Source organism: Pithys albifrons, chromosome 3 (genome assembly GCF_047495875.1).
Source record: "Pithys albifrons albifrons isolate INPA30051 chromosome 3, PitAlb_v1, whole genome shotgun sequence".
Classification (NCBI taxonomy): Eukaryota; Metazoa; Chordata; class Aves; order Passeriformes; family Thamnophilidae; genus Pithys; species Pithys albifrons.
Window position 1 is genome coordinate 5182808 of NC_092460.1, and position 21549 is coordinate 5204356.

The 21549-nt window shown below is 38.7% G+C and overlaps 1 protein-coding gene across 3 annotated transcripts in view; it reads left to right on the top strand.

Annotated features, from left to right (window-relative positions):
- Nucleotides 1-2423: 2423 nt before the first annotated feature.
- Nucleotides 2424-21549, top strand: part of MDFIC2 (MyoD family inhibitor domain containing 2) — a 45009-nt gene continuing 25883 nt past the window's right edge. For 2 of the 3 annotated variants that reach the window (XM_071549673.1, XM_071549675.1), the window contains exons 1-2: nucleotides 2424-2560; nucleotides 3228-3315. In XM_071549673.1, the coding sequence (XP_071405774.1) occupies nucleotides 3228-3315 (88 nt within the window). In that variant the 5' untranslated portion in view covers nucleotides 2424-2560. The remainder of the gene's footprint in view (nucleotides 2561-3227; nucleotides 3316-21549) is intronic. The other variant, XM_071549674.1, reaches the window with a different exon arrangement.

The window sequence follows — 21549 nt, forward strand, 5'->3', positions numbered from 1 at the left end:
TGAAATGAATTATCAAACCATAAACTAAAGTTAGGTATTTGAAATGGGCCAGGGCTTTAAAAATTCAATTACAGTTTAAACAGAAACAAGTTTACTCAATATTTTAATAACCTTCTCACATAATGTTTTTTTTTCTTCCTTTGCAAAGCCTGCCATTACTGAGAATGCATGGCAAGCTTGTCTTCCCTCTAACTACTTTAAGATTGATTAGGAAACAGAAATATTGATGCATTTATTCAAAATAATTAAATGAAGCAAAAAATAGCACACAGGAACATGTCTGAGTAGGAAACAGAAGTTGATCAAGATTGAGGAAGGTTGCATTTAATACTCCTGAACTTAAAACATTGGAAACATTAATTGAATGTCAGCAATGGACAATACTCAGAATAGGAAAGTTATATATTGTTTTCTTAACTCCCTGGTGGGATATTTCCTGAGGTTCAGGTTCAGTAACTTCTGTGGGTTTGCATGCCACCAACACTCAGGGTCCCCACAGGGCAGGTTGCACTTCAGTCAGTTAAAAGGTATTAAGGTATGAAACCTGATTTAAAGTCAGGTTTGTGTTTGCTTGGTTTTGTCAAACTAGTAGTGCCATGCTGTGGAGGATACATACATGTGGAGGATACATACATACATGTGGAGGATACAGTGGGCTGCCTTCAGGCAGTGAAGGCTTCTTGCACACCTGGGTGCTGAGCCTAGACTCAGTCCTAGCTCCTGCTGCTTTCAGGGAGAGGTTAAGTGAGAAAAATCCTTAAGGACAAGACTTTAGGAGCTGTTATCTCACACAACAGCAGCTTTCAGTGCTGTGGTCTTAGAGGGGCTTTTTCTCATCCCTTTTACTTTCTTTGAGGGACATCAGGATTTTGACAAATTCTCTAGCAAAAACAGTGAGGGCATGCCAGATGAACTAGAAATTTTTCTCTCTAGTTTATTTTGGAAAGAACCTGTATCTTCATTTTAAACAGTCCTTCTGAAACACACAGTAGCATCAGGTCCAAGTTGCAATCAGAGAGGTCTAGACTGCTCTGTGTGGAACCCAGCTAATTTTATTAGGACCCACTAGTCGCTCCACAGCCTGCCCTGACAAATGCAGCTGAAGAATCAGCACTCCTGACAAATTGAAAGCATTGCAGATGCAACAAGATGGAAATATAGTCAAGTGTTTCTGGGAGAAAGAGAAACTGCAATTGAAAATACATAATTCTAAAAGCTGCTTCTAAGAGAAATGTAACAAAGATCTTAAAATATGTTTCCCCCCCGTGGTTGCAATTATTTCCAAAGTACCCTGCTTAAAATAGGTTTTCAAAGCATGCAAGACTAATCTTTGCAATTTGGAGAGGTAAGTAGGCACTTACCATGGAATTCACAATTAGCTAAAGATGGTTGAAGAACCTCAGTCATGTTGGCACAGAAGATTTAAAAAAAAAAGAAAGAAAAAATGTTTTTTCTTGCAAGAATGACATATGATGGGAGAGTAGAGGAAGATAATTGTCATAACAAAGGGAATATGTTATTATTTATTGGCCACACTTAAGCAATGGGATCCTGGATTATAGGATCTGGTGACACATGCTGCTTGAAATTTTGTAAATATTGTTTAAAAAGTAAGATAACTCAGTTATTCTGCATCTACTTCAAAACCAACACTTTCAAAATTCAGTTCTGGGAAGCAGATCCACCTTTTTTTTTTTTGACCCATATGAAAAGATTAAACATCTGAGCACCCTAAAATCTTGTTCTCTTTAGGCTTCACCCTACCTACTAACATTAGAACTATATTGCTGGTAATTATGGCAAGACAATTTTTAAGCCAACTAAGAACCTTAACTTTGTAGTGCCTGCAGAGTATGAGGCAGTCCAAGCTGTCCCTGCCCCATGCTGCTGTCGTACCCACCCAGCCCTTGTGCTGTCCCCAGCAGGGACCACTCAGCCCTGTGGCAGTGGAGGTGAGGATGGATTTCACCCTCCTGAGCTGGGAAGGGTCACAACACTCAGCTCCCCACTAGCTCAGACCTTTTCTTTGTCAAAGTGACAGCTGTAAATAGACTTTTAGCATCTAATTTCTACATCCTTCAGTATCTTAATTTATATTTACCCAAAAAACCTGACACATTTATCTGATTTGTTGCTATTAATTTCCTGGTTGCCTTTCTATTTTGCTCCCCCTCTCACAGATTCACTGGGTTATGAACTGCAGTAATAACATTACCAAATCAATTTTTCCTTTTTGAAAAGCTTTTGATATTTTATTATCACTCCAATAGTACTGGGTTGCTGATTAGCCCCCTTCTTCATTACCCTACCCAGCTCTAAAAGTGCATGCAAACAGAAAGGGGGGGGAGGTGGGAAAAAAAAATCCCTCAGCAATAAGTTGGCTGATTCTGGCAGCAAGACAAATCTGGCACCACACAGCAGGCAGGCAGAGAGTGCACTGCTCATCCTTTCGGTTTGTCGGTGTATGGGAATGCTGGACATCCACACACAGCGAGGGATCCGGCCGAAGGCGCTCCTCAGTGACTGAGCCCTGCTGCTCCCCCTCGGCTGGAAGGTACAGGTAAAAATAGAGAAATGTTTTACCTAAACTGGAGTCAGTGAAATATAAAGCAGGCAGGAGAAGCCTGGACAGCCTAATCTTATTCCTATCAGGCAGTGGAAGTAAACCACAGTGCACAGGCTGAGTGTACACAATGCCCTCAGGTACTGTATTGTTTGTGTTTGTTCTCGTTACAGCAAAGAGATTGTTGCAAAGGCAGTAAAGATTTTTTCGGGGTACATTTTGTTCAAGTTGCCTTTATAAATATTTATTATTATTTACATAATTATACCTTTCTGACAGCAGGCTTTACAGCAACTTTGAACCACAATAAACAGGCAGTCTGGGTGCCTCCTTTTTATCCAGAATATATCTATTCTATGTTCCATGTTTATCTATTACCACCATGTTATGAGCTTATAATTCATTTCATAATGTAATTTATAGTTACATTACAAAAGCATCCCTCTACAGACAGCAACTATGTAATATTGATAAAGCATTTAAGAGGAGGACATAAATTTAAAGGCTCAGGTATTATATAGTATCAATAATCTGCAGGGAAAAAAAAAGTGTCTGTGTAACTAAGCACAATTTATTATGTCAGGAGCCTAAACAGAGAACATCTTTCTCTGTCAAACTTTCCTTAAAAGAACTTGACATCCCAAAATTCTTTTCTCTCCCACAGATGTCAGAAGACAAGACAGACAAGGTAAAAATCAAACCAGCACAAAGTTTTGAACATGAGAAGCAAAATATTTCTTGGCTGAAGAAAGGTAAGTTAAGTTTCATTGAGTTATTAGTTACTGGTTTGTGTTCAGAGATATTTCTCATTTATGAATTTATTTTTGAAAGAAAAATGCACAAAAACACCTTATGGGTTTAAATATGAGCAGAAATTTCTACCATACAACCTCCATAGTTTGACTTCTACGTAACTTGGACATACTATTCCTTACGCTACTGAAAGGCCTAAATTCCCAAATTTTAAAGTAACCTGAACAATCATTTTTATGATAGTCTTGTATTCCTGGGAAATTTTTATTTGACCTGAACCATAAGCCAGCAAAGAGCATGTATCATCATCATCCAAATTCAGATGAAAAATTTTTAATTTCTTAAACTATTACTGAATTGGATTCATATTAATTTGGTTTTCTCAAAAACAAGTAAAGAGTCTTTGGATTTGGCTGTGCGTTATTGTAGAATAAAGTAGCATCAGTTGTCAGCGGTTTGTATAAACAGAAATATAGACTCAAAAGTGGAAAAGTCATAAAGGACATGTATGGGGATCTTTCCAGTTTTAAAAGTTGAAAAATAACAGGTATTAAGTAAATAATCTGCAACAAATACTGGTATTTCAAATACTACCTTTATTTGTTAAGCTATTTTAGAAGAAAAAGACAAAATTGTAAAGATGTTCTTACTGTATATCCCTGTGCATATACAGATGGAAGATTCTTAGGACATTTTCTTGATGAAAAAATTAATTTGCCAAGTTAGTACATAGCTTATTATGTGCTTATGTATGTTTGTTGGTTATAGCTGAATCACTTTATTGTATTTCATACAGACAAGCAGAATTTGAATTACATAGAATCCCAAAGCAGACACTCAAGATGAACGAGATAGAAATTAAACATCCATGATCAGGAGCGAATTACAGATCTTAATGAGAACAGTTACATTCTAATCCTAACAACAAGTGACCTCATATTATATAATGCTATGGGTGAAAGGCTCATTTTTAGTCACTGTTATGTCATATGTAGAATGTGTATCACTATTTTAAGCTCATGTAGTTAATTGTACATTAGATCTAGCGGCAAGAGTGTTTGCAGTAAGGTGGGCCTGAATTAATGTCCCTGTCTTGCAGCATTTCTGCAGAATGAAAGTCTTTCACTCAAGCAGATCTGACTGACCAGCATGCAGATTTAGTTGGCTGGACACCCAAAATCCTCTGCTTGCAAAGGGTCATGTAACTTGAGTGAAAACTCTGGAGAAGCTTTGTAGTTTGAGCATCAGAGGAGATACAGCTGAGTAAGATCAGAGTCTGAGCCTACAAGATAGTAGTTAGCTTGCAAACAGCAAACACATGGCTGAATTGAGTATTTATTCCATCACATGAGAGAACACAAGAGATTGGCAACTTTACAAAGGGGTATAGAAGTCTAGAGTTTTTGACTGGCCCATGTCTCTGAGCAGGTGCTCTCAGAGTCCCATATCCTCTGGTCCAGACCTCCTCCAGGAGTCATCCCTCACACCTGCACATTCCTGAGTTCATTTCACTGACTGGTGCTAATTCACAGTGTTTTATTTTGCCATTTCCTAAGGACACCATCCAACGTTTCTACATCATTAGTAACATTTTGATTGTTCTGTACTTAGAGGATCTAAAATCTTTCAGAAAGTGCCAAGTGTAGACTATTGGCACTGCTTTCCACAGTGCCACAGAGAGAATAGAGCCTTGAAAGTTTTGTACAGCAGCTGAATCAATAAATAACTGAATGTCTCTCACACAAAAAGCAAATTTTCCTGAAGAATATGGAGATCATTTTATCTAGTATTGAAGTTTGCTTTTAAAAAATTTTGTTGTTGTTTTTGCTTTAAGCACTTCTGTGGTATGCATTGGTTTTTTAGAATATGGTGAAACAAATTGTCTGGAGCAGAAGCTTAACGTCTATGTTTAAATATTTTAAAAATACCTCATGTATAGATTTCAGGCATTCCAATAAACAACGAATTGTGGAGAACAGACTTGTACTGTTTCCGTCAGGCACAGTAAGAAGACTATATGTTCTTTTAGCATCCAGTGTTAAAGAAAAGTTATTTTTATTCATGGCTTTGTATTGATTATTTGTTCCTTCTAAAAGAAACAATCATGAACCACATAGTATCAGAAATAAACAAACATTATAGACTAGGCTGTGGTTTTATTGTCTTTCCTAGACTTCATTTTTTCCTGATGCTTTGCAAAGTAAAAGCTTATGGGCTGGTAGTACAGTGGGTCAACATCCAAATAAGGTACCTATCACTTTTTTGTTGTCTTTCAACATTAGAAACTGCTTACTCAGGGCAGGAGGGGATTTTAATCTGGCTGCCAGTTATTTAGCTTCTACTTTTTCTTGCAAGAAGATAATTTGCTTCTGTCTTGAAGCATCTAAAAGCAGAAATCAAAGTCTCATTCTGAGGAAAAACTTCTTCCCCAAAGCAAAACAGAAACTAAACCAGCCTTGTAAAAGTTGTTACATATAGGATTATATTGATGGGAGTTAAAGACAGTGTAGGGAAAGAATAATGTTCTACAACTCAGCACACTCTTGGAGAGAAATAATGTACATAATTATGGCCCTGGTCTGTGTATTTTTAGAAGGACAATGTCACATTTGCCTTCTGCTATTTATTGCTCAGCCTACAAGCCTTTATTTTTTTGTGAAGAATACTCTGCAGCACCTAGCAGATCATAGAATGAAACAATAAACAAAACATACATAGGGGAGCAGACTAGTAAATATCTGTCCTAGGTTTGCTTAGACTTTGAGGAAGTCCTAAAACATCTCTGCACCTCCTCAGGTGCTTAGCACTTAAGTTTACATGTGGATAACATGAGAGACTCTCTGGGTTGAAAGCAAGAACAAGGACAGTGAAATGAACACAGTTATACATATATACACACCAGCAATGTTTTCTGAGAGTACAGAATATTCTTCAGGACTGTTATTTCTAAAGATCACACAACAAATGAGAAACCCTGCATTTGGAGGTTATGCATCAGACCATCACATGCAAATCAATGAGAATCAGCATGAATGAGCACTGAGAAAAGGCAGCTCTGCTTGTCTGATGAGAACCAACACAAGGAAAGCCTGGAACATAGGAGCAATGACTCCTATTTTGTGTAGGATTGGAGGCTGTTACCTCTGCTTGCTTCCTCCCATAGGGAAGAGCTCATTGCTGAAGTTGGGAGGAAGTTTTGGACAGAGATGTAGAGTAGTAGGCACTGGCATGGGGAAAACTTCTGGGCAGAGCAAAACATGAGTTCTTTTGCAAAGAAGGACTTGCAAAGTTATCTGCCATGAAAAACTAGAGCAGGAACCCTCAGTGCATGAGTTATTCCCACTTACTCATGTTTTGCCCAGAAATGAACAAGACAACATAAGTGACAGTGTATTGGATATGAATATGCTTCGATAAGAAAAGAACTACCAATGTAATGTGAAGGTAATAGGAAAGAAATGCCCTCTGCATGGGCTTGTGTCCCCAGCTGCTTCATGCACCCCCAAGACTACACAGGCAGATTGTGACAAGTGGGAAGGGTTTAAAATTACAAGAGGAGAGATTTAGATTAGAAATGAGGAGGAAATTCTTCCCTGGGAGGGTGGTGAGGCCCTGGCACAGGGTGCCCAGAGAAGCTGTGGCTGCCCCATCCCTGGAAGTATCCAAGGACAGGGCATGTCTCTGTCCATGGCAGGTGCCTGGAACTAGATGACCTTAGAGGTCTCTTTCAACCCAAACTGCTCTATGATGCTGTGATAAGATATGCAACAAGCAGATCATCACACCCCAAACAAGAAGCATCTCTGTGGGCTCCTAATCAAGCAGTTATTAGAAGGCCCTGTAAAATCTGGAAGCTACACAAGATATGCCCTTTAGAAGAGTAATACTCAAGAGGGAGCAACACTCCAGGGGCTGACTCAGAGATGGTCCTACTTTGCACAGCACAGCCACAGCCTCTTCCACATGGACCACGGGCTCTTTCCACCATGGCAGTGATTTAGTGCCAGATTAGCAGCCATCTGGAGGAAAAGGAGGGAGGTCAAAGCAGAGCTAAATTCACACCAGCCTCAGCATGTGGCTTTTGGAGTTCCTTACAAACAAATCTCTGGGTATCACTTGATGATTACAGCCATATGGATATGTGAGGGCAGGCAGGAGCTTATCTACAGACATAAAGCTATAAAAGGTGACACTGATTTTGCACAGGGACCACAGTGGTCTGTTCACTATTTCTTCATCCATTGCAAACACAAGGCAAAGTGTGTGAGGGCCTCACACTGCCCCCCCATGGTTTCATCCAAAACTGGACACGGCAGCCCAGGAACGCAGATCCAAGTCATACAGAAATGAAATTTCATTTCAGGATATTTTCACACAAAGCCCTCCTGTTTTATGCTGCCCAGCTGTGTACACAAATGCCCTCCATATATAACTTCTAGTGAAAAGTTAATGAAATGGCTTCCTTGCTCTCTTGCCAAAAATATAACTGAAATTCTAATCTCAAGACTTTCTCCAAAATAGCCCCTTTCTGCACTAAAATTCTCATAAATCAGAAACATTTTTGTCTAAAATAAGCCTGTTTTCATTGTCTTGCAAATAGTAAAAAGTCTAGCCCCAATTTCTCTAATCCACTTCTCTAGCCAGCAGATTTTCGCTGTAGGGTGAAACTCAGCCCTGTACTGAGGGTCAGTGCAAGGTCAGCACTTAACCCATAAAATAGGGCTTAAGTGGTAAATAGAGCCTCTGTTCAGGATTATATTTCACCCCTTAAAAGGACTACATTTCATATGAAAAGAGAGATTTACTCATATCATATACCTGGCTGTAGTGACATAATTCAAATAATACCTTATTCCAATATTAATCCCATTGGGTGGGATTGGGCCATGTTTCTTAGTGGTACATCCCAGAAATCTAACGGAGGAGCAGACTATTCTTGACTCTCTTAGAGCAAAACCATTTACATGGCAGCACTCAAAAATGCCTTTTCCACAGAACACTTTGTTAACCAGGGGCTTCAGGAGACTTTTAAAAGTAGTGATAAAGTGGAAAGAATATGAGACTGGTTTTGCAGAATGAGAGTTGTCCTGGAGACACTCAGGGAATTTCCGAGGTCTTTCACAACCTTCCAGCTTTATACCTGGTTTGCAGGGGCTGGAATAAGATTACCAGGCTTGTACGTTTGCCGAGACTATTCTCAGCAGAGTGTTTCAAGCTGACTTTCATCCCAGCATTTAGGGAGCTAAATGACATTTTTAGAATTTCTTTCTAAAATCTCAGAAGTCAGTGAACACAATTTTACATACACACTTGGACACTTGTTTCCTGAATCTTGTTGACTTGGGTCCAGAAGTTTTTTTCACTCTCTCCTTTCAGCCTGGATTAAGTCATTGCATTGAAAAGTTTTACAGGACACTGATAGCAAAGAAAGAGTTCTCAGTTTCACGTAACAGAAAATGCCAAATGCTTCTAAGATGAATGCTGTAATCCAAGCAGACTGTTTGCAGATAAGAACACTACACCAAAAGAAAAAAAAAGCACATTTAAAAACTGATGACAAGGATCCCAGGGGGCTCAAATTCCTGGAAGATGCCTTGTCAGCTCCAGGACTATGACCAAATGAATTAATGAAGACAACCCTTCCTTTAAGCAGTAAACCAGCAGATTTAAAGACTCTTCCAATGGAGAGGGAGTATATGAAATCTGCAATGGTCCCAGCTCACCATTTCTAATTAGTGTTATAAACTGAGGGGTCCTTGATCTTTGAGCTGGCAGATCCTTGGAGATGTAAGACTTTGGATGTACAGTAAAGACATCTCTGGGTGATAGGGTTAGGTTTAAAGTCACACTCCTGTGCTGGATACTGATTGTAAAAACATAAGTGAAGGTTTATTTATGTTTGATTGCCTTAAGTAAATTTGTTCTAAAAGGAAAATTCTATTTCATTCAACGGCAAGTGCTGTGGAAGACCTGAAGATATAGTTTCATTCTCTCCTGGAAGTTTTCCAGACCCATTCTATTCTCTGCTGTATTTGGGAAAAATACTCAAAAAATTTACCCTCAGTTGTGTGAGTAGAGCAAAACAAAATAACAATAAGATACTGTTTAGCTGTTGAGTTTCTCAGCAACATACATATCAAAGCAGAATCCACATACCCCACGGCCCCCATAGCACTTCCTGTTTAAGATGGCAAACTAGTGCATGGAAAATCTTATCCTAAGGTTCAGTGTCAAAGCTATGAGTAACTCCAAGCTTCATATTTTATAGTGTCTGTTTGTATAACTGCTCCCTGTCAGGGATATTGTTTGTCTTAAATTTCAGTACAGCTTCACAAGAGTGGGTTGTTTCTCTTCAAGATAAAAGTGAAGCCCAATGTTGCTTTCTTTAGTCAACTTTACATTTCTGAGATCTCAAGAATTAATTATTATTTGTATTCCTTCCCATCTGGAGTAGTAACACAAATGAACTTGGCATTATTAGAAGTTTTCTCTAGAGGGAAACAGTAATACATTTGAATCTGACTACTAGATATTTAAATGCTATAAAAATAGATATTTAAAAGATATTAATGATCATTTAGCTATTTTATACAACTTAATTCCTTGATAGAAATCTCATTGAAACAACAACTATTCAGACCTGATTTATCCTGAGCTTGAAGGCAGGATGATTGTGGATGTGAGCAGTTCAGAGACAGTTTTCAGATTACACACTGGTATGGAGAGCCAGACTGACAGTTGCATAGAAGTGTAGCACAATCCTTATTATTGGAGGGGTTTAGTGGAATATTTAGGCTAAACAAAATTAGAATATTTTAAGAAATAAACCTCTCCTCATCTCATTGAAGATTTACAATTGTTCACTAAAATACAAATGTCTCTCAGTGCACATAACAAAATGCAGTGGATGGGATAAATCCTGGGCATGCTGGTGGTCTCTTGCTTATGAAAGATATTACAGGAAAATTTGGGAGAAAGACAAAAAGTTAAATTAGTTTAAATACTTATTGTTAGCTGAGATTCAAAAGAACTATTTTTCCATCCATTTTGAAATAATAATTTAGAATTACATCCAGTGGAAGGATATTTAGACATTAAGCGTGACCTCTATAAATGACCAATAATAAAATATTGGCCATAAAACCCTTCTCAGAACAGAGTTTAGTGATTAGTTCTGTGACTTCAGACCTGGTCTGAGAGCACATGAATACTCATCCTCCTGTAAAAGATCGTGGCTCAGAGTCCCGAGTAGCTTTGTATGAACAGGGTTCCTAAAGACCATTGCTCCAGAGAGAGGGAAGGACAACGCAGACAAGCAGGTAGGACACCTGCATGAAGGGCAGGAGATGGGCTCTAGTTCCTGTCAGGGAGAGTATTCAATTACCAGCTAAAACATGACAATCTTTGGCAAGTTGTCTAAATACTCTATCATTGGAACTTGACTTCCCATCCCTGGAAGTGTTCAAGTCCGGGTTGGATAGGGCTCTGAGCAACTTGGGCTAGTGGAAGGTGTCTCTGCCCGTGGCAGGAGTTTGGAACTGAGTGATCTTTAAGATCCCTTCCAACTCAAACCATTCTGTGATTCTAATACACTGCTGAGCACAGGCAGAGAGGGATTTGAGACTTTTCCACTCCCCTTCCACCAGCAGGGATCTCACCCTCAGATAGGTAGGAAGGGACTAGAACCTCTCCTCCTGCACAGCCTCAGGAGCAATGATGGTAAAGGAGCCTAATATGCAAGTGGAGCAGCGCTAAGTAAATTCAGCTGCTCTTCCTCTCCAGTCCTAGTGATTTTCCTGCTTCAATTCCTTGTTTCCTCACTTCTCCCATCAGATTATTGCTCCCAGTTATCAGATCCTCTGCATGTGCTGTACAGAAATTGGATCTGTGAGTCTGGTGCCTGCTGGGCAAAAGGGCAGGTACAAAAATTGCATTGTGAAGCCCTCAGTGTCAGCTGAGTTCCTTAATAACTCTTACTACTACTGAGATTCATCTCTTCAAAGAGAATTGCACAAGGCCTCTTTACCACCTAAGTGATATTTAAGTGCTACAGAGATCTTTGTTATCCCCCTAAACTAAATTAATTTTTATTTTATAGGAGTCAAACAGTCTCTTAGGGTCTCTTGATTATATAGTCTCATTCTAATTTCAGTCTTTAATCTGAATAAACACGTTAGAAAAACACAGACACAATTAACTTAATCATAAATTCAGATGGATTGTTTATTATCTGTCTACTTAATGTGCTTATGATTGCAGCAGTTAAACATGATAATGTTTTCTTCTCTCACACATAAATGAATATACACAGCACAGAAATATGCACAGGAAGAAAAACTTGTGCCTGAATACATCAGTAGGCTCTAGAGATAGAGAAATAGATGCATCACTCACTGCTGTGCTCTACAGAAAAACAAACATTGCACGATAGTGTTGAGACATCCGAGAACTGATTACTTACAGATTATGTTCTTCTTACTGAAATATGTCTGTAAACAGTTGCAAAAGAAAGAAGATGCTACTTGCAGCAGAGATGCAGATAGAAGCACTAGAACACCTTGAGTTTAAAAGGAGTGCAGATTTTTAGGTAAATAAGACCACTTGAGCTCTTCAGTAAAATACAGGTCAAATCAGTATCTTCCAGCTGAAGCAAACTCAGACATCCGATTTAGAGAAGAATTTTCTGCTGTGTGATCTTTGTAAAGATAGTTGTCTTACAAAGAAGTCAAACCTTTGTTTTCTCACACACCCATAGCAACAAACACATGTGCCAAAATGCTGTCATGTATCCACAAATACTTGGATGCCAAAATTAAAGTTGGAATGGGATTCTCCCTGTTTCCACAGCATATTGAATATGAATAATTATTTCAAGTATTTGTTCAAGTCAAAGTAGTGATTATTACTCAGATAGACTTTTCTCTACCATTAGACTAATTTTATAATGACCACACAGTATATCATGATAAAGTTATATTTGACTTGAGAATATTCAATTTTTGACTAAATTTTAAACATACTACACTTTTCCCTCCCAAACAAGAGTCACTGAAATGTGTCTACTATGATAGTACATAGGTAAAGGGAGAGAAAGAGGAAGATAAAAGAACAGAAACTCAAAAGTCAATTAAAATCTCTTCAGTTTCACTTTATCAACTATTTCCCTTATCTATAAACACTAAAACAACCAAATAAAATTATTTATAAACTCTTTTTTACTGATTAAAAGAAAAAAGTCGTATGTTACTGGAATTTTACATCTCTGTAATCCATGCTTATATTTCAGGAGTGGGCAAAAGAATTGAAGAGACTGTGAGAGGCAAGGGAAGGAAGCCAAAAGAATCATAGAAAAAAACAATTATGGCACCTGGTAGTCATTCTGGCTGGATGACATGGTGACCAAATTTATTGTCAGCAGATATTTTAAGTGCTTACTATTTAAAAAATTACTACTGCTATTATAAAACAATGCATATTAAAAACCTAGCATGAAGGATTTGAAATATATCCAATTCAGCATCCAGCTAAGCAATGATCTTTTTTCTAGTTTATTTATGATTTAAATAAATAAACAGCCTATGAGCTTCAGTGACATATTCACTACACTCACACTTTTGGTTCCTTACTTTATGACCAGCCCTGTTCCATCTGAAGTGGTAATCACTGGCCAAAGAAATTCCAAACAGCAGTGGAAGCTTCCCAAGCTCTGACATGGAGGAAATCACCAAGAGTTGTTAAAGGATAGTACAATCCCCATGCCTTAATTTTTTTTCATGGAAAAATAAAAAAAAATATAAAACTAAGCAGTGGTTTTTACAGTATGACGCAGCAGTATTACTTGCATTAGGCCAATTTACCACTTATGATAGCAGTAATAGCACTAAAAGCCAATAAAAGCGGTCTGTTCGTTCAGAGATTGGCTTTTATGGCTTATTCTAAATATTATCAAGTGAATCAAAAGCTGTCATTATAGTGTCTAAAAAGCCTTCCTACCTTGTAAGCAAACAGTGTGACTTTGACAAATAATCATTAATATGCCTGTGTGAGACCAGGACTAAAAGAGAAAGTAAAAGGAAAACCCAATATTTAAATTTACATAAATCATTAAGATCATTTCAGTTAAATTTCACACAAAATAAAACAGATTTATATGTAAAATGCCACAGTTTTCCCAAGTTGGTTTATTTTTTCAATCTCTGAATATTTTTATAGAACAAAAACTTGTCAGATAACTGAGCAATGGATGATTGAACTATAATGATGCATCATCATCAGCTTTGGGAAAACAAATGGTGCACATGTCTACATAGTGCCTTTTGGGCCACATCTAACCTACCCTTCCCTTGGCTCCCATCCTGCCTGCTTGGATATGACTTGTGCCTGCTCTCCTGCTCCATAGCCTGATGGACCTTGCAGGTGTGTTACTGAAGGTCACACCTCCCACATCCAGGTATCCCTGCTGGCTCCATAGTGCCCTCACTTGTTTTGGATCCCCTTGGGCAGGCATTACCTGGGCTACCCGGAGATAAGGTGAAAACAGAGCAGGAACTTCAGGGCACCATGAGGGATGGGACATCACGGGTGGGAAGGGTAAGTGTAACACCATATGACAGCAAAGGTACTGGGAAGGTTGGGCATGGATTGTACAAAAGCTATGACTGTGTATTCAAGGCTTTTCTCAACTAGAAAATTTAGACTGTTAAAACATTAACTGGACTAACAGTAAGATCTTAGCTGCACACTCGTTGTGTGCCCCTTCTGCTCAGAAAAAAGATTTTTCAATGCAATGTCAGCAAGAGGATTTGGGAGTCCTAATTATTCTCAGTACCCTACAAGGATTCTGGCCTTAGCTCTGCTGGGCATGGCACTTTCTCAGCCCTCCTTCAGCCCCCAGGCAAGCCCCAGAGACTCTGCAGCCGAGCTGGTAGACACCCAGGCTTGGCACTAAAGGCTCTACATGCCTGGCACAAGCTAAGCATCCTGGTCCAGGCAAAGCCTCCTGACAAGCGGCCTTGACTAGAAGCCTTGGCCAGTTGGCTCAAGCATTCCTCCTCCCACAGCTAGTGCTGTGCCTCCAGGAGTCTTTTTGCCCATTCTATTTACAGTTTCGGGGGGTCCCCTGGAATGGCAAGCCAGTGTGCCCGCAGCTGAGGGTGTTATGTGATACCTTGTACAGCTGCAGAGTGCAGGGACTAGCAGGAACATGTGCTGCTCCACTGCCAGGGGAATTATCCCCCCAACACAGCCCTTTAAGGGCCATGTATGTTTTGCAGGCAATTTATGTGAGCAGAAACCCAACAGACCTCCTGCTCCAAGCTTCCAATTTCTTTGGCCGTTTTCTTTCCCCCATAAAGAACTTTCCAGAAACACTACATTAACAGTGAGGTAGAAAGACCCCAGGTAAAAACTGATACACCAGGTTTTGCCCAAGGTACCCTAAGGCAGGCTAGGAAACCCGCTAGGATTTACAACATGCTTGTGTTTATCCAAGAAATGGTGCTGTCAATTCTCCAAGCCTACACCAAGTCGAGCCGCTTCACTTAAAATACTTCCACTGAATTATGACTTTATTTCAACCTGAGGTGGGAAAGAGTAGATGACAGCTGTTCATCAGCTTTGAATAATAGAATAGTTTGGGATGGAACGGACCTTAAAAAGTCCATGTTGTTCCAACCCTTTGCCATGGACAGGGACATCTGCTACTAGACCAGTTGTTCAAAGATCCATCCAACCTTATGAGGATAAAAGGACTTTGATCCAGTTGAATCTTCTTTTTCAGGCCGACTCCAGCAACTTCTAAGCTCCTACCCAGACACAGAACATGAGCTAAACATCTGTTTTTCTGTGCCCAGGCATAGCTGGTTCAACAGATGATCAACCATCAAGACCTAGAGAAGAGAAGCTGCTCATTGAAATTAGTAATGTCAGTGTTCCTCTTCCATTCTCACATATTTTGCAATGCTGAGTTCAACTTCCAGAATTTCTATAAAATGGTAGGAAAATATGTTGCTCAAATATTTGAGTGGTTCTATCTGTTAGATTTTCAGGTCATGGGCCTGAAATGCATATATTCATCACATACAGTTTTCCTGTATTATTTTTCCCCAAGGGTTCAATCCTCCATACTTTAGCCCCACTTTCATCTCTGTCACACAAAAGTTATTTTTTATTGCTGAAGAAAATCAGAGCACAGGACTTGACCAGTTGCTGTGCAACCTGAAACAACCTGCATAAATGCTGACAAAAAGCAATCAGATATCGTTCTTTAGACCAAAATTTCAAGATATGCTTGAAGTTAGGCTTGTTCTTAGGCCTGTTGCTGAAACTACTTCTGATAGAAGAAAAGATGAAGAATGTCCTGGCTTCCATTAGAGGCCACATATTGGCTATAGTGTTGTCCTGTTTCTAAATGCTGATGTAGCCAAGAAACTGGATCCTTCCTTCCACTTGAGACCACCTGGAGAAATACATTTCACCCCCCTCTCTGACTTTTCCCAAGAGCCCAAAACTTGGCTTTAATATAATACATATTTTCCATTTTCCCCCCTCTAATGAGATGCATTGATATTTTCACCTGCATGTGCTGTATTTTGTTAATGGGAAATGTTTCAAACACAGTGTGGTAATGGGATATGGGATTATATATTTATTAATCTCAAGAGTACTGTGTAGACCATACCAGTAAGTTACAAGCAAACTGGCAGCACAGAGTTTGAGTTCTGGCAGGAGATCTCCTCCAAGTCTGCCTGTTAGGCTGCATTTGACTGTGCTTTAAAATTTTATGCTGAGCTATAGTTGCTTGGGTCAACTGCACTGCAAACATACTGCACTGAGCACTCTGCTCTGGGTCAGTTGTATCAAAACCATCGTGACCTGGTGGCCAAGGAGATGCACTTTGAGCAGCTGACCACTATGGTTTGTTGTATAATATAGAAAACCTTGTTGGATCCAGATATAAGCCAAAAAACTGTTAGTCATCGACAGAAAAAAAAAAAGCTCTTTCTACTCATAGGGATTGCAGTTAGTAATGTCTAAATCTATCACTATGTGAATTTACACCAGCAAGCTACAGTCAAATACACCCTCACCTTCTCTCCTGCCACAGTAGATCAGCCTAGACCTTCCCATGTGGTGGCTTTTACTGAAATGAAAGGCATTTTTTTTGCACAACTGAAAGACTGTCACTTGTAGATGAAAAAGCCTGCTTTACCCCCCCGAGGGAAAGTTGGAGAAAGCTTCATGGATTTGCCCTTTGTAATATTCAGGTTTGTCAGCAGCAAGAGGAGGGAATAAAAACTAATGGAAAGAGACATTTCTTCTTGGATCAAAGCTGAATTCTTCCAAGAACGCATTCCCAGACTGCACTCAGGAAAAATAGTTGTGAGGTCAAATGATTCACCATGTCCAGCTCTGCTCAGGCACTGTATTTTTCCTTATCTGGGTAAAAAAAATCGAACAGATTTTTACTTTTCATTTGAGGGTCTCAGATCTTTTTCAGCCATTAACCACTAATGCAGCCTATTCACTCCATGAAGGTGATTAATAGGAGTGGAGGTGAAGCAATTACTTGGAAGTGTGATTGCTTTAGGTATATGTAATACTTAGATATTCTAAATATCCAACTTTATGTGCAGTTGAGACCCTTGACCGCAGTTGCCAGTGCCCAGCACTTCTTAATGAAGATGAGCTCTGCAGTTTCCAATAAATAAATAAATAATTTTAACACCCAAAATTAATAGCTGTAGATGAGGTAAAAATCACAAAGGACTGACATTGCTTTTAATGAGAGAAGTGAGCCCTTAATAAAAATACTAGCACTGAATTGTTAGAATCTGGCTTTCTGTAATTCTCAGTCTCACTTTCTGGTATTTTACCACTCAAAAAAACCCCACCAAAAACAACAAAAAACCCAAAGCAAAACAAACCAACAACCAAAACAAAAAAAATCCAAACAAACAAAAATACCCCCAAAACCAAAAAACCAACACACCAGCCTGTCTAAAGTGTTTCAATTGATTTTATAAGCTCCAAACTGGAGCCCTAGAATTGGTTTTAAAACTAAACTTTCCCTCCAGAACATAAACATTTGAGACAGCAGATAACAGCCTTGTACATGTTTTAAGAGGTCTCTTTCCAGGATTGCTCACTGCAGCCTCCTTTTTCCATCACTGTCCACTGGGACACAGGTTGTGTGAAAAATTAGAAAGATACAGTAGTCATCATTATCCAGGTATAACACTGGTATAGTTTACATGTATCTTGGCTTTGAATGTATGTAAATTTACCCTAAACTTATTTAGGCAGTGATTTTAAACTGCTTTCTTCATCTACATTGTCCGTAATGTACATCATAAAACCCTTATTTTTCTATGGTGAAGACTACCTAAACTACAGCTAGATAAAGAGTCTATTTGCTTTGTCTAAACAGTGCAAACTCTCCCATATTCAATGACTACTGGAATTATTATGTGATCTTTTCAGTTTCTAATGCATATTAATTTGTAATATACAAAACCATTCAATAAATAATTGTGCAGACTGAATAAAAAAGCAATTTAAACTTTTCTCCCCCCCTAACTGGAGACACTTTTTACAAATAGTTCTTTTAAGTAGTCTTAATAGTATCTCTCTTTAATATTGCCATTAAAATTCACCAGAGTTCAAGAGCAGAGCAAATTTACATCTGTTAAAATAATGGAATTGACACTGATATTACATCATTGCTATTTTAAATAATGATTCTTCATAATTCCAACCTACTTGCTTTAAGTTGCAAATAAAGAGCTTGTTTCTACTTCCAAAGTCGATGGCCAAACCCCCTTTGGCTTTGATGGAGCAACACCTGGATTTAGACACAGAGTCTCTGGTGATGTGTGTTGGGGTTTGACTGCATTCACTAATGCAGCAAAGCATAAATCTCTCTGAAAGAAAAGTTACTGAGGATGGTTCTGTGAGCTCCAGACAGAGAAGATAATTTTACTGAGCTAGCCTGTTCCCCAAAATCACAAAACTCTACAGAGTACCCTGAATTCCAAGGTAGTTACAGTTCTTCTGCTTATTTTCACAAGAAAGAAACATTTTATATAGGTATTTCTTCCCATTTTAGTGTAATTTTGTGGTTTTCCCTTCTTAATGTTTTGGGAGAGATTGTTTGAAAAGAAGCATAATGACAACCCTCACCAATTCACCTTCTCTTGGGAGAAGATTAGAACTTTCACTTAAATTACGTAAGTGTTCTATGAACAATTCAAACTGAACCTAAATGAATTAAAAATATACACCATGCACAGCTGGAAAGCCACCTAGAAGGTGAATCAACATGGTCTTCTCCCTCATGACAGCAGAATATGAAACAAGGTTTTTTAAGAAATATAGAGGATAAAGGTTATAACTATTTAAAACTGGAGAAAAATATGCTTGTCATTATCCGTTTGGCACTCAAATGAACACAACTTTGTACCTGACTGCTTCTAGGTTGCTTATTGTGCTCTTCAGAAAAAATAAATGTGCATCCACACTGCAGCTTATCATCTGTAAAGTCACCACAATTCAGCTATGACAGACTCAGGTTTTCAGGGACGGAAAGGCCTCAGCAGTATCTGCACTGAACATTTAGTTTGACAGATTCCTGGCCGTGGCAGAAACACCAGTCACTACTGTAACTTTGTGCTAATGCACTACTGAAAAATGCTGAACATTTACTGGACAATAACCACCAGCTGAGTCTTAACCATAATTTTGCACTGCAGTTACAGGCCTGTTACATGTTATCTGGGAACCAGAGGACTTTATTAGCACTGTCATAAAAGCTAAAGCTGAATCAACCCCTTGTTCTAACATCACTGACACTGCCTATTATAAATAAAAATTCCATTGAGCCTTGGCATACTTAGATCCTAACTGAAATGGCAATTGGCTTGGGTGTCCTTAAGGGTAATTTGATTTAAAAGAAAACCACACAAGAAATCAAAATGTGACCCTTTACTGTGGAGAAAAGCAGCGCCACCAAGACCAGGAGGAAATAGATTATTCCAGAAATATCAAGTTTTGAAGAACCTGCAGTTCTGACTGCTTTACTTCACTTGGTATTACTTATCCCATTATATAAATTTCCACTTTCACGGTGGAACACCTGCCCTTATGTTTATTTGGGAAAGGAATGAAATGTATTTTGAATGGTAGGGAAATACTTTCCAAGCAAGGATGATTAAGCAATGCTCTGCCTCAGGAAGTGTTTCAGGCACTGTCAGTTGATGATGTTTAAGAAATGAGAGGGAAAACACCCAAGGGTTTAAGCCCACAGAGATTTTTACATCATGCAAACTGGAACTAGCTGAACAAGGAGGCCCTTTGCACATGCATTGCCTGTAATTCCTTTTGGCACCATTCCTTGGCTTTAAAATACACCATCTTCCCCCATGCCAAGGAGTCTAATACAACATGATGTCTGGTGCAACCCAATCTCCTGGACAGTCCTTCATTGCACAGTAAACCAGTGGAGTGCAAATTAAATAAGTTACAAATATATCTTTTCTAAGAAGTTTTTTGTGGTTTTCCAAACATACTAGTAGGAGGAAACAACATACACCTGACATGGAGGACCAGTTGTTGTCACAACTGTTCATCACTGGGGAAGAAGGAATATTCAAATATGTCTATCCTTATCTAATTTAGCATGTATTATGGAGACTATTTTTATATTATAAATGTGCAGTCTAGATTCTTCATTCCATGACTATTCTTTTCTCTTCCAATGCTAAAAACCTGCTTATCTGAAGACTTTGCATAGCTACAAAAATTTTCATTGGAAGAAATATGTTCTCATGTCATCTATTTTTGGTTCTTCATGCCGTGACAACAGAGGCTGGCCCGGTGTTTCTATATATGAATATTTCCCAGGTAGCTGAAGAGCTGTCGCAGATTGCCTGGCACCTGCTCGAGGATGAGGTGAACAGAAAGTATTTTTATTTCATCAAGAACATTTTGGCCAAGCCATATTTGTAAGAGATAAAAACTGAGGAAAGTGTAAACTGATGGGGAATGTAATCTTTTAATATTTTGGGAGCATGAGATGGTGAAATCAGAGTTATGAACTAGAACATGTTTAAGATGGGGTGGAACAAACACAGCAGGTGCTTGGGGGAAATATCCTTTTCAGGATAAGTATTTTCAAGATCTGATAGTTACATTTGGTTAGTTCTAACCATCTTTTAACAAAATAACTTCTGAAAAGGGAATGAAAAAATACATGTAACAGGAATGTCAATAGAAATGTATTGTAAGTACAATACACCACCACCAAGCCTGTGGCTGCTGAGTTAGGGGAAAACCCTGATGTTCTTAGAAGCATTGCCTTTTGCTTTCTAATATAATTTTGGAAGATCTGATTTTTTTTTATTAGAGGAGCTATTAAGAGAAACTAATTATGATTTTCTTTTTAAGGGCCTGGATTTTCTCTTACATGTATCATTTTAACTCAGGAGTAAGGCCATTCAAGCAAATGAGATGAGGTTGGTGTGAGTGAGTTTAAATGATCAGACAAAGGCCTCAAGATATTTATGGATGGAATGAGTAATTCCTGTTCTGGTTGGATGATTTTATCAGTGGAAAATTAGTCTATCATCATGCAGGGCCTGAGCCTCCTTTCTCTTACATCAGCACACATCAGGAAATATTGTATGGAGTCCACCAGTATATAATAAGTAGTCTAAAACGAATAAGATGAAGGAACTGAGCCCACAGCCCTGGCCCTACATGCTGGTTGTGTGTTGACTGTAAGGCTGCCCCATTTAAATCCACAGATCATCTGGTCTTCCTTCCTTAGTCTGTTTTTCTAAAGTAACGTACATGAAAATTTAGTAAGACCCATTTCTCACTTAAAATATGAAGCAACTGTGGTCAAAGAACACATTCTTTTTATGGTATCACATCCAAAAAAATGACTTTTTTTCCATCAGTCTCCAGTGACATATCTACAGAGCTGGTAAGGAGGCATTAAATGGATAACGTAAATCTGAGTACTCAAACTCCCTCCACACCAAATGCAGATCTGTGAGAAATCTTCAACAATCCAAATCTTGGAGTATTTTGCAATGATTTCTGCATCAAAGTAAAACAACTGTGCCAGAACTGACAGAATTATTGAGATTTTAGGCACACACCAGGTTTGGTGGTGCTAGAACAACATGTGATCCATCCATCTTATTTCTAAGAATAGGCAATACCAGCCACTC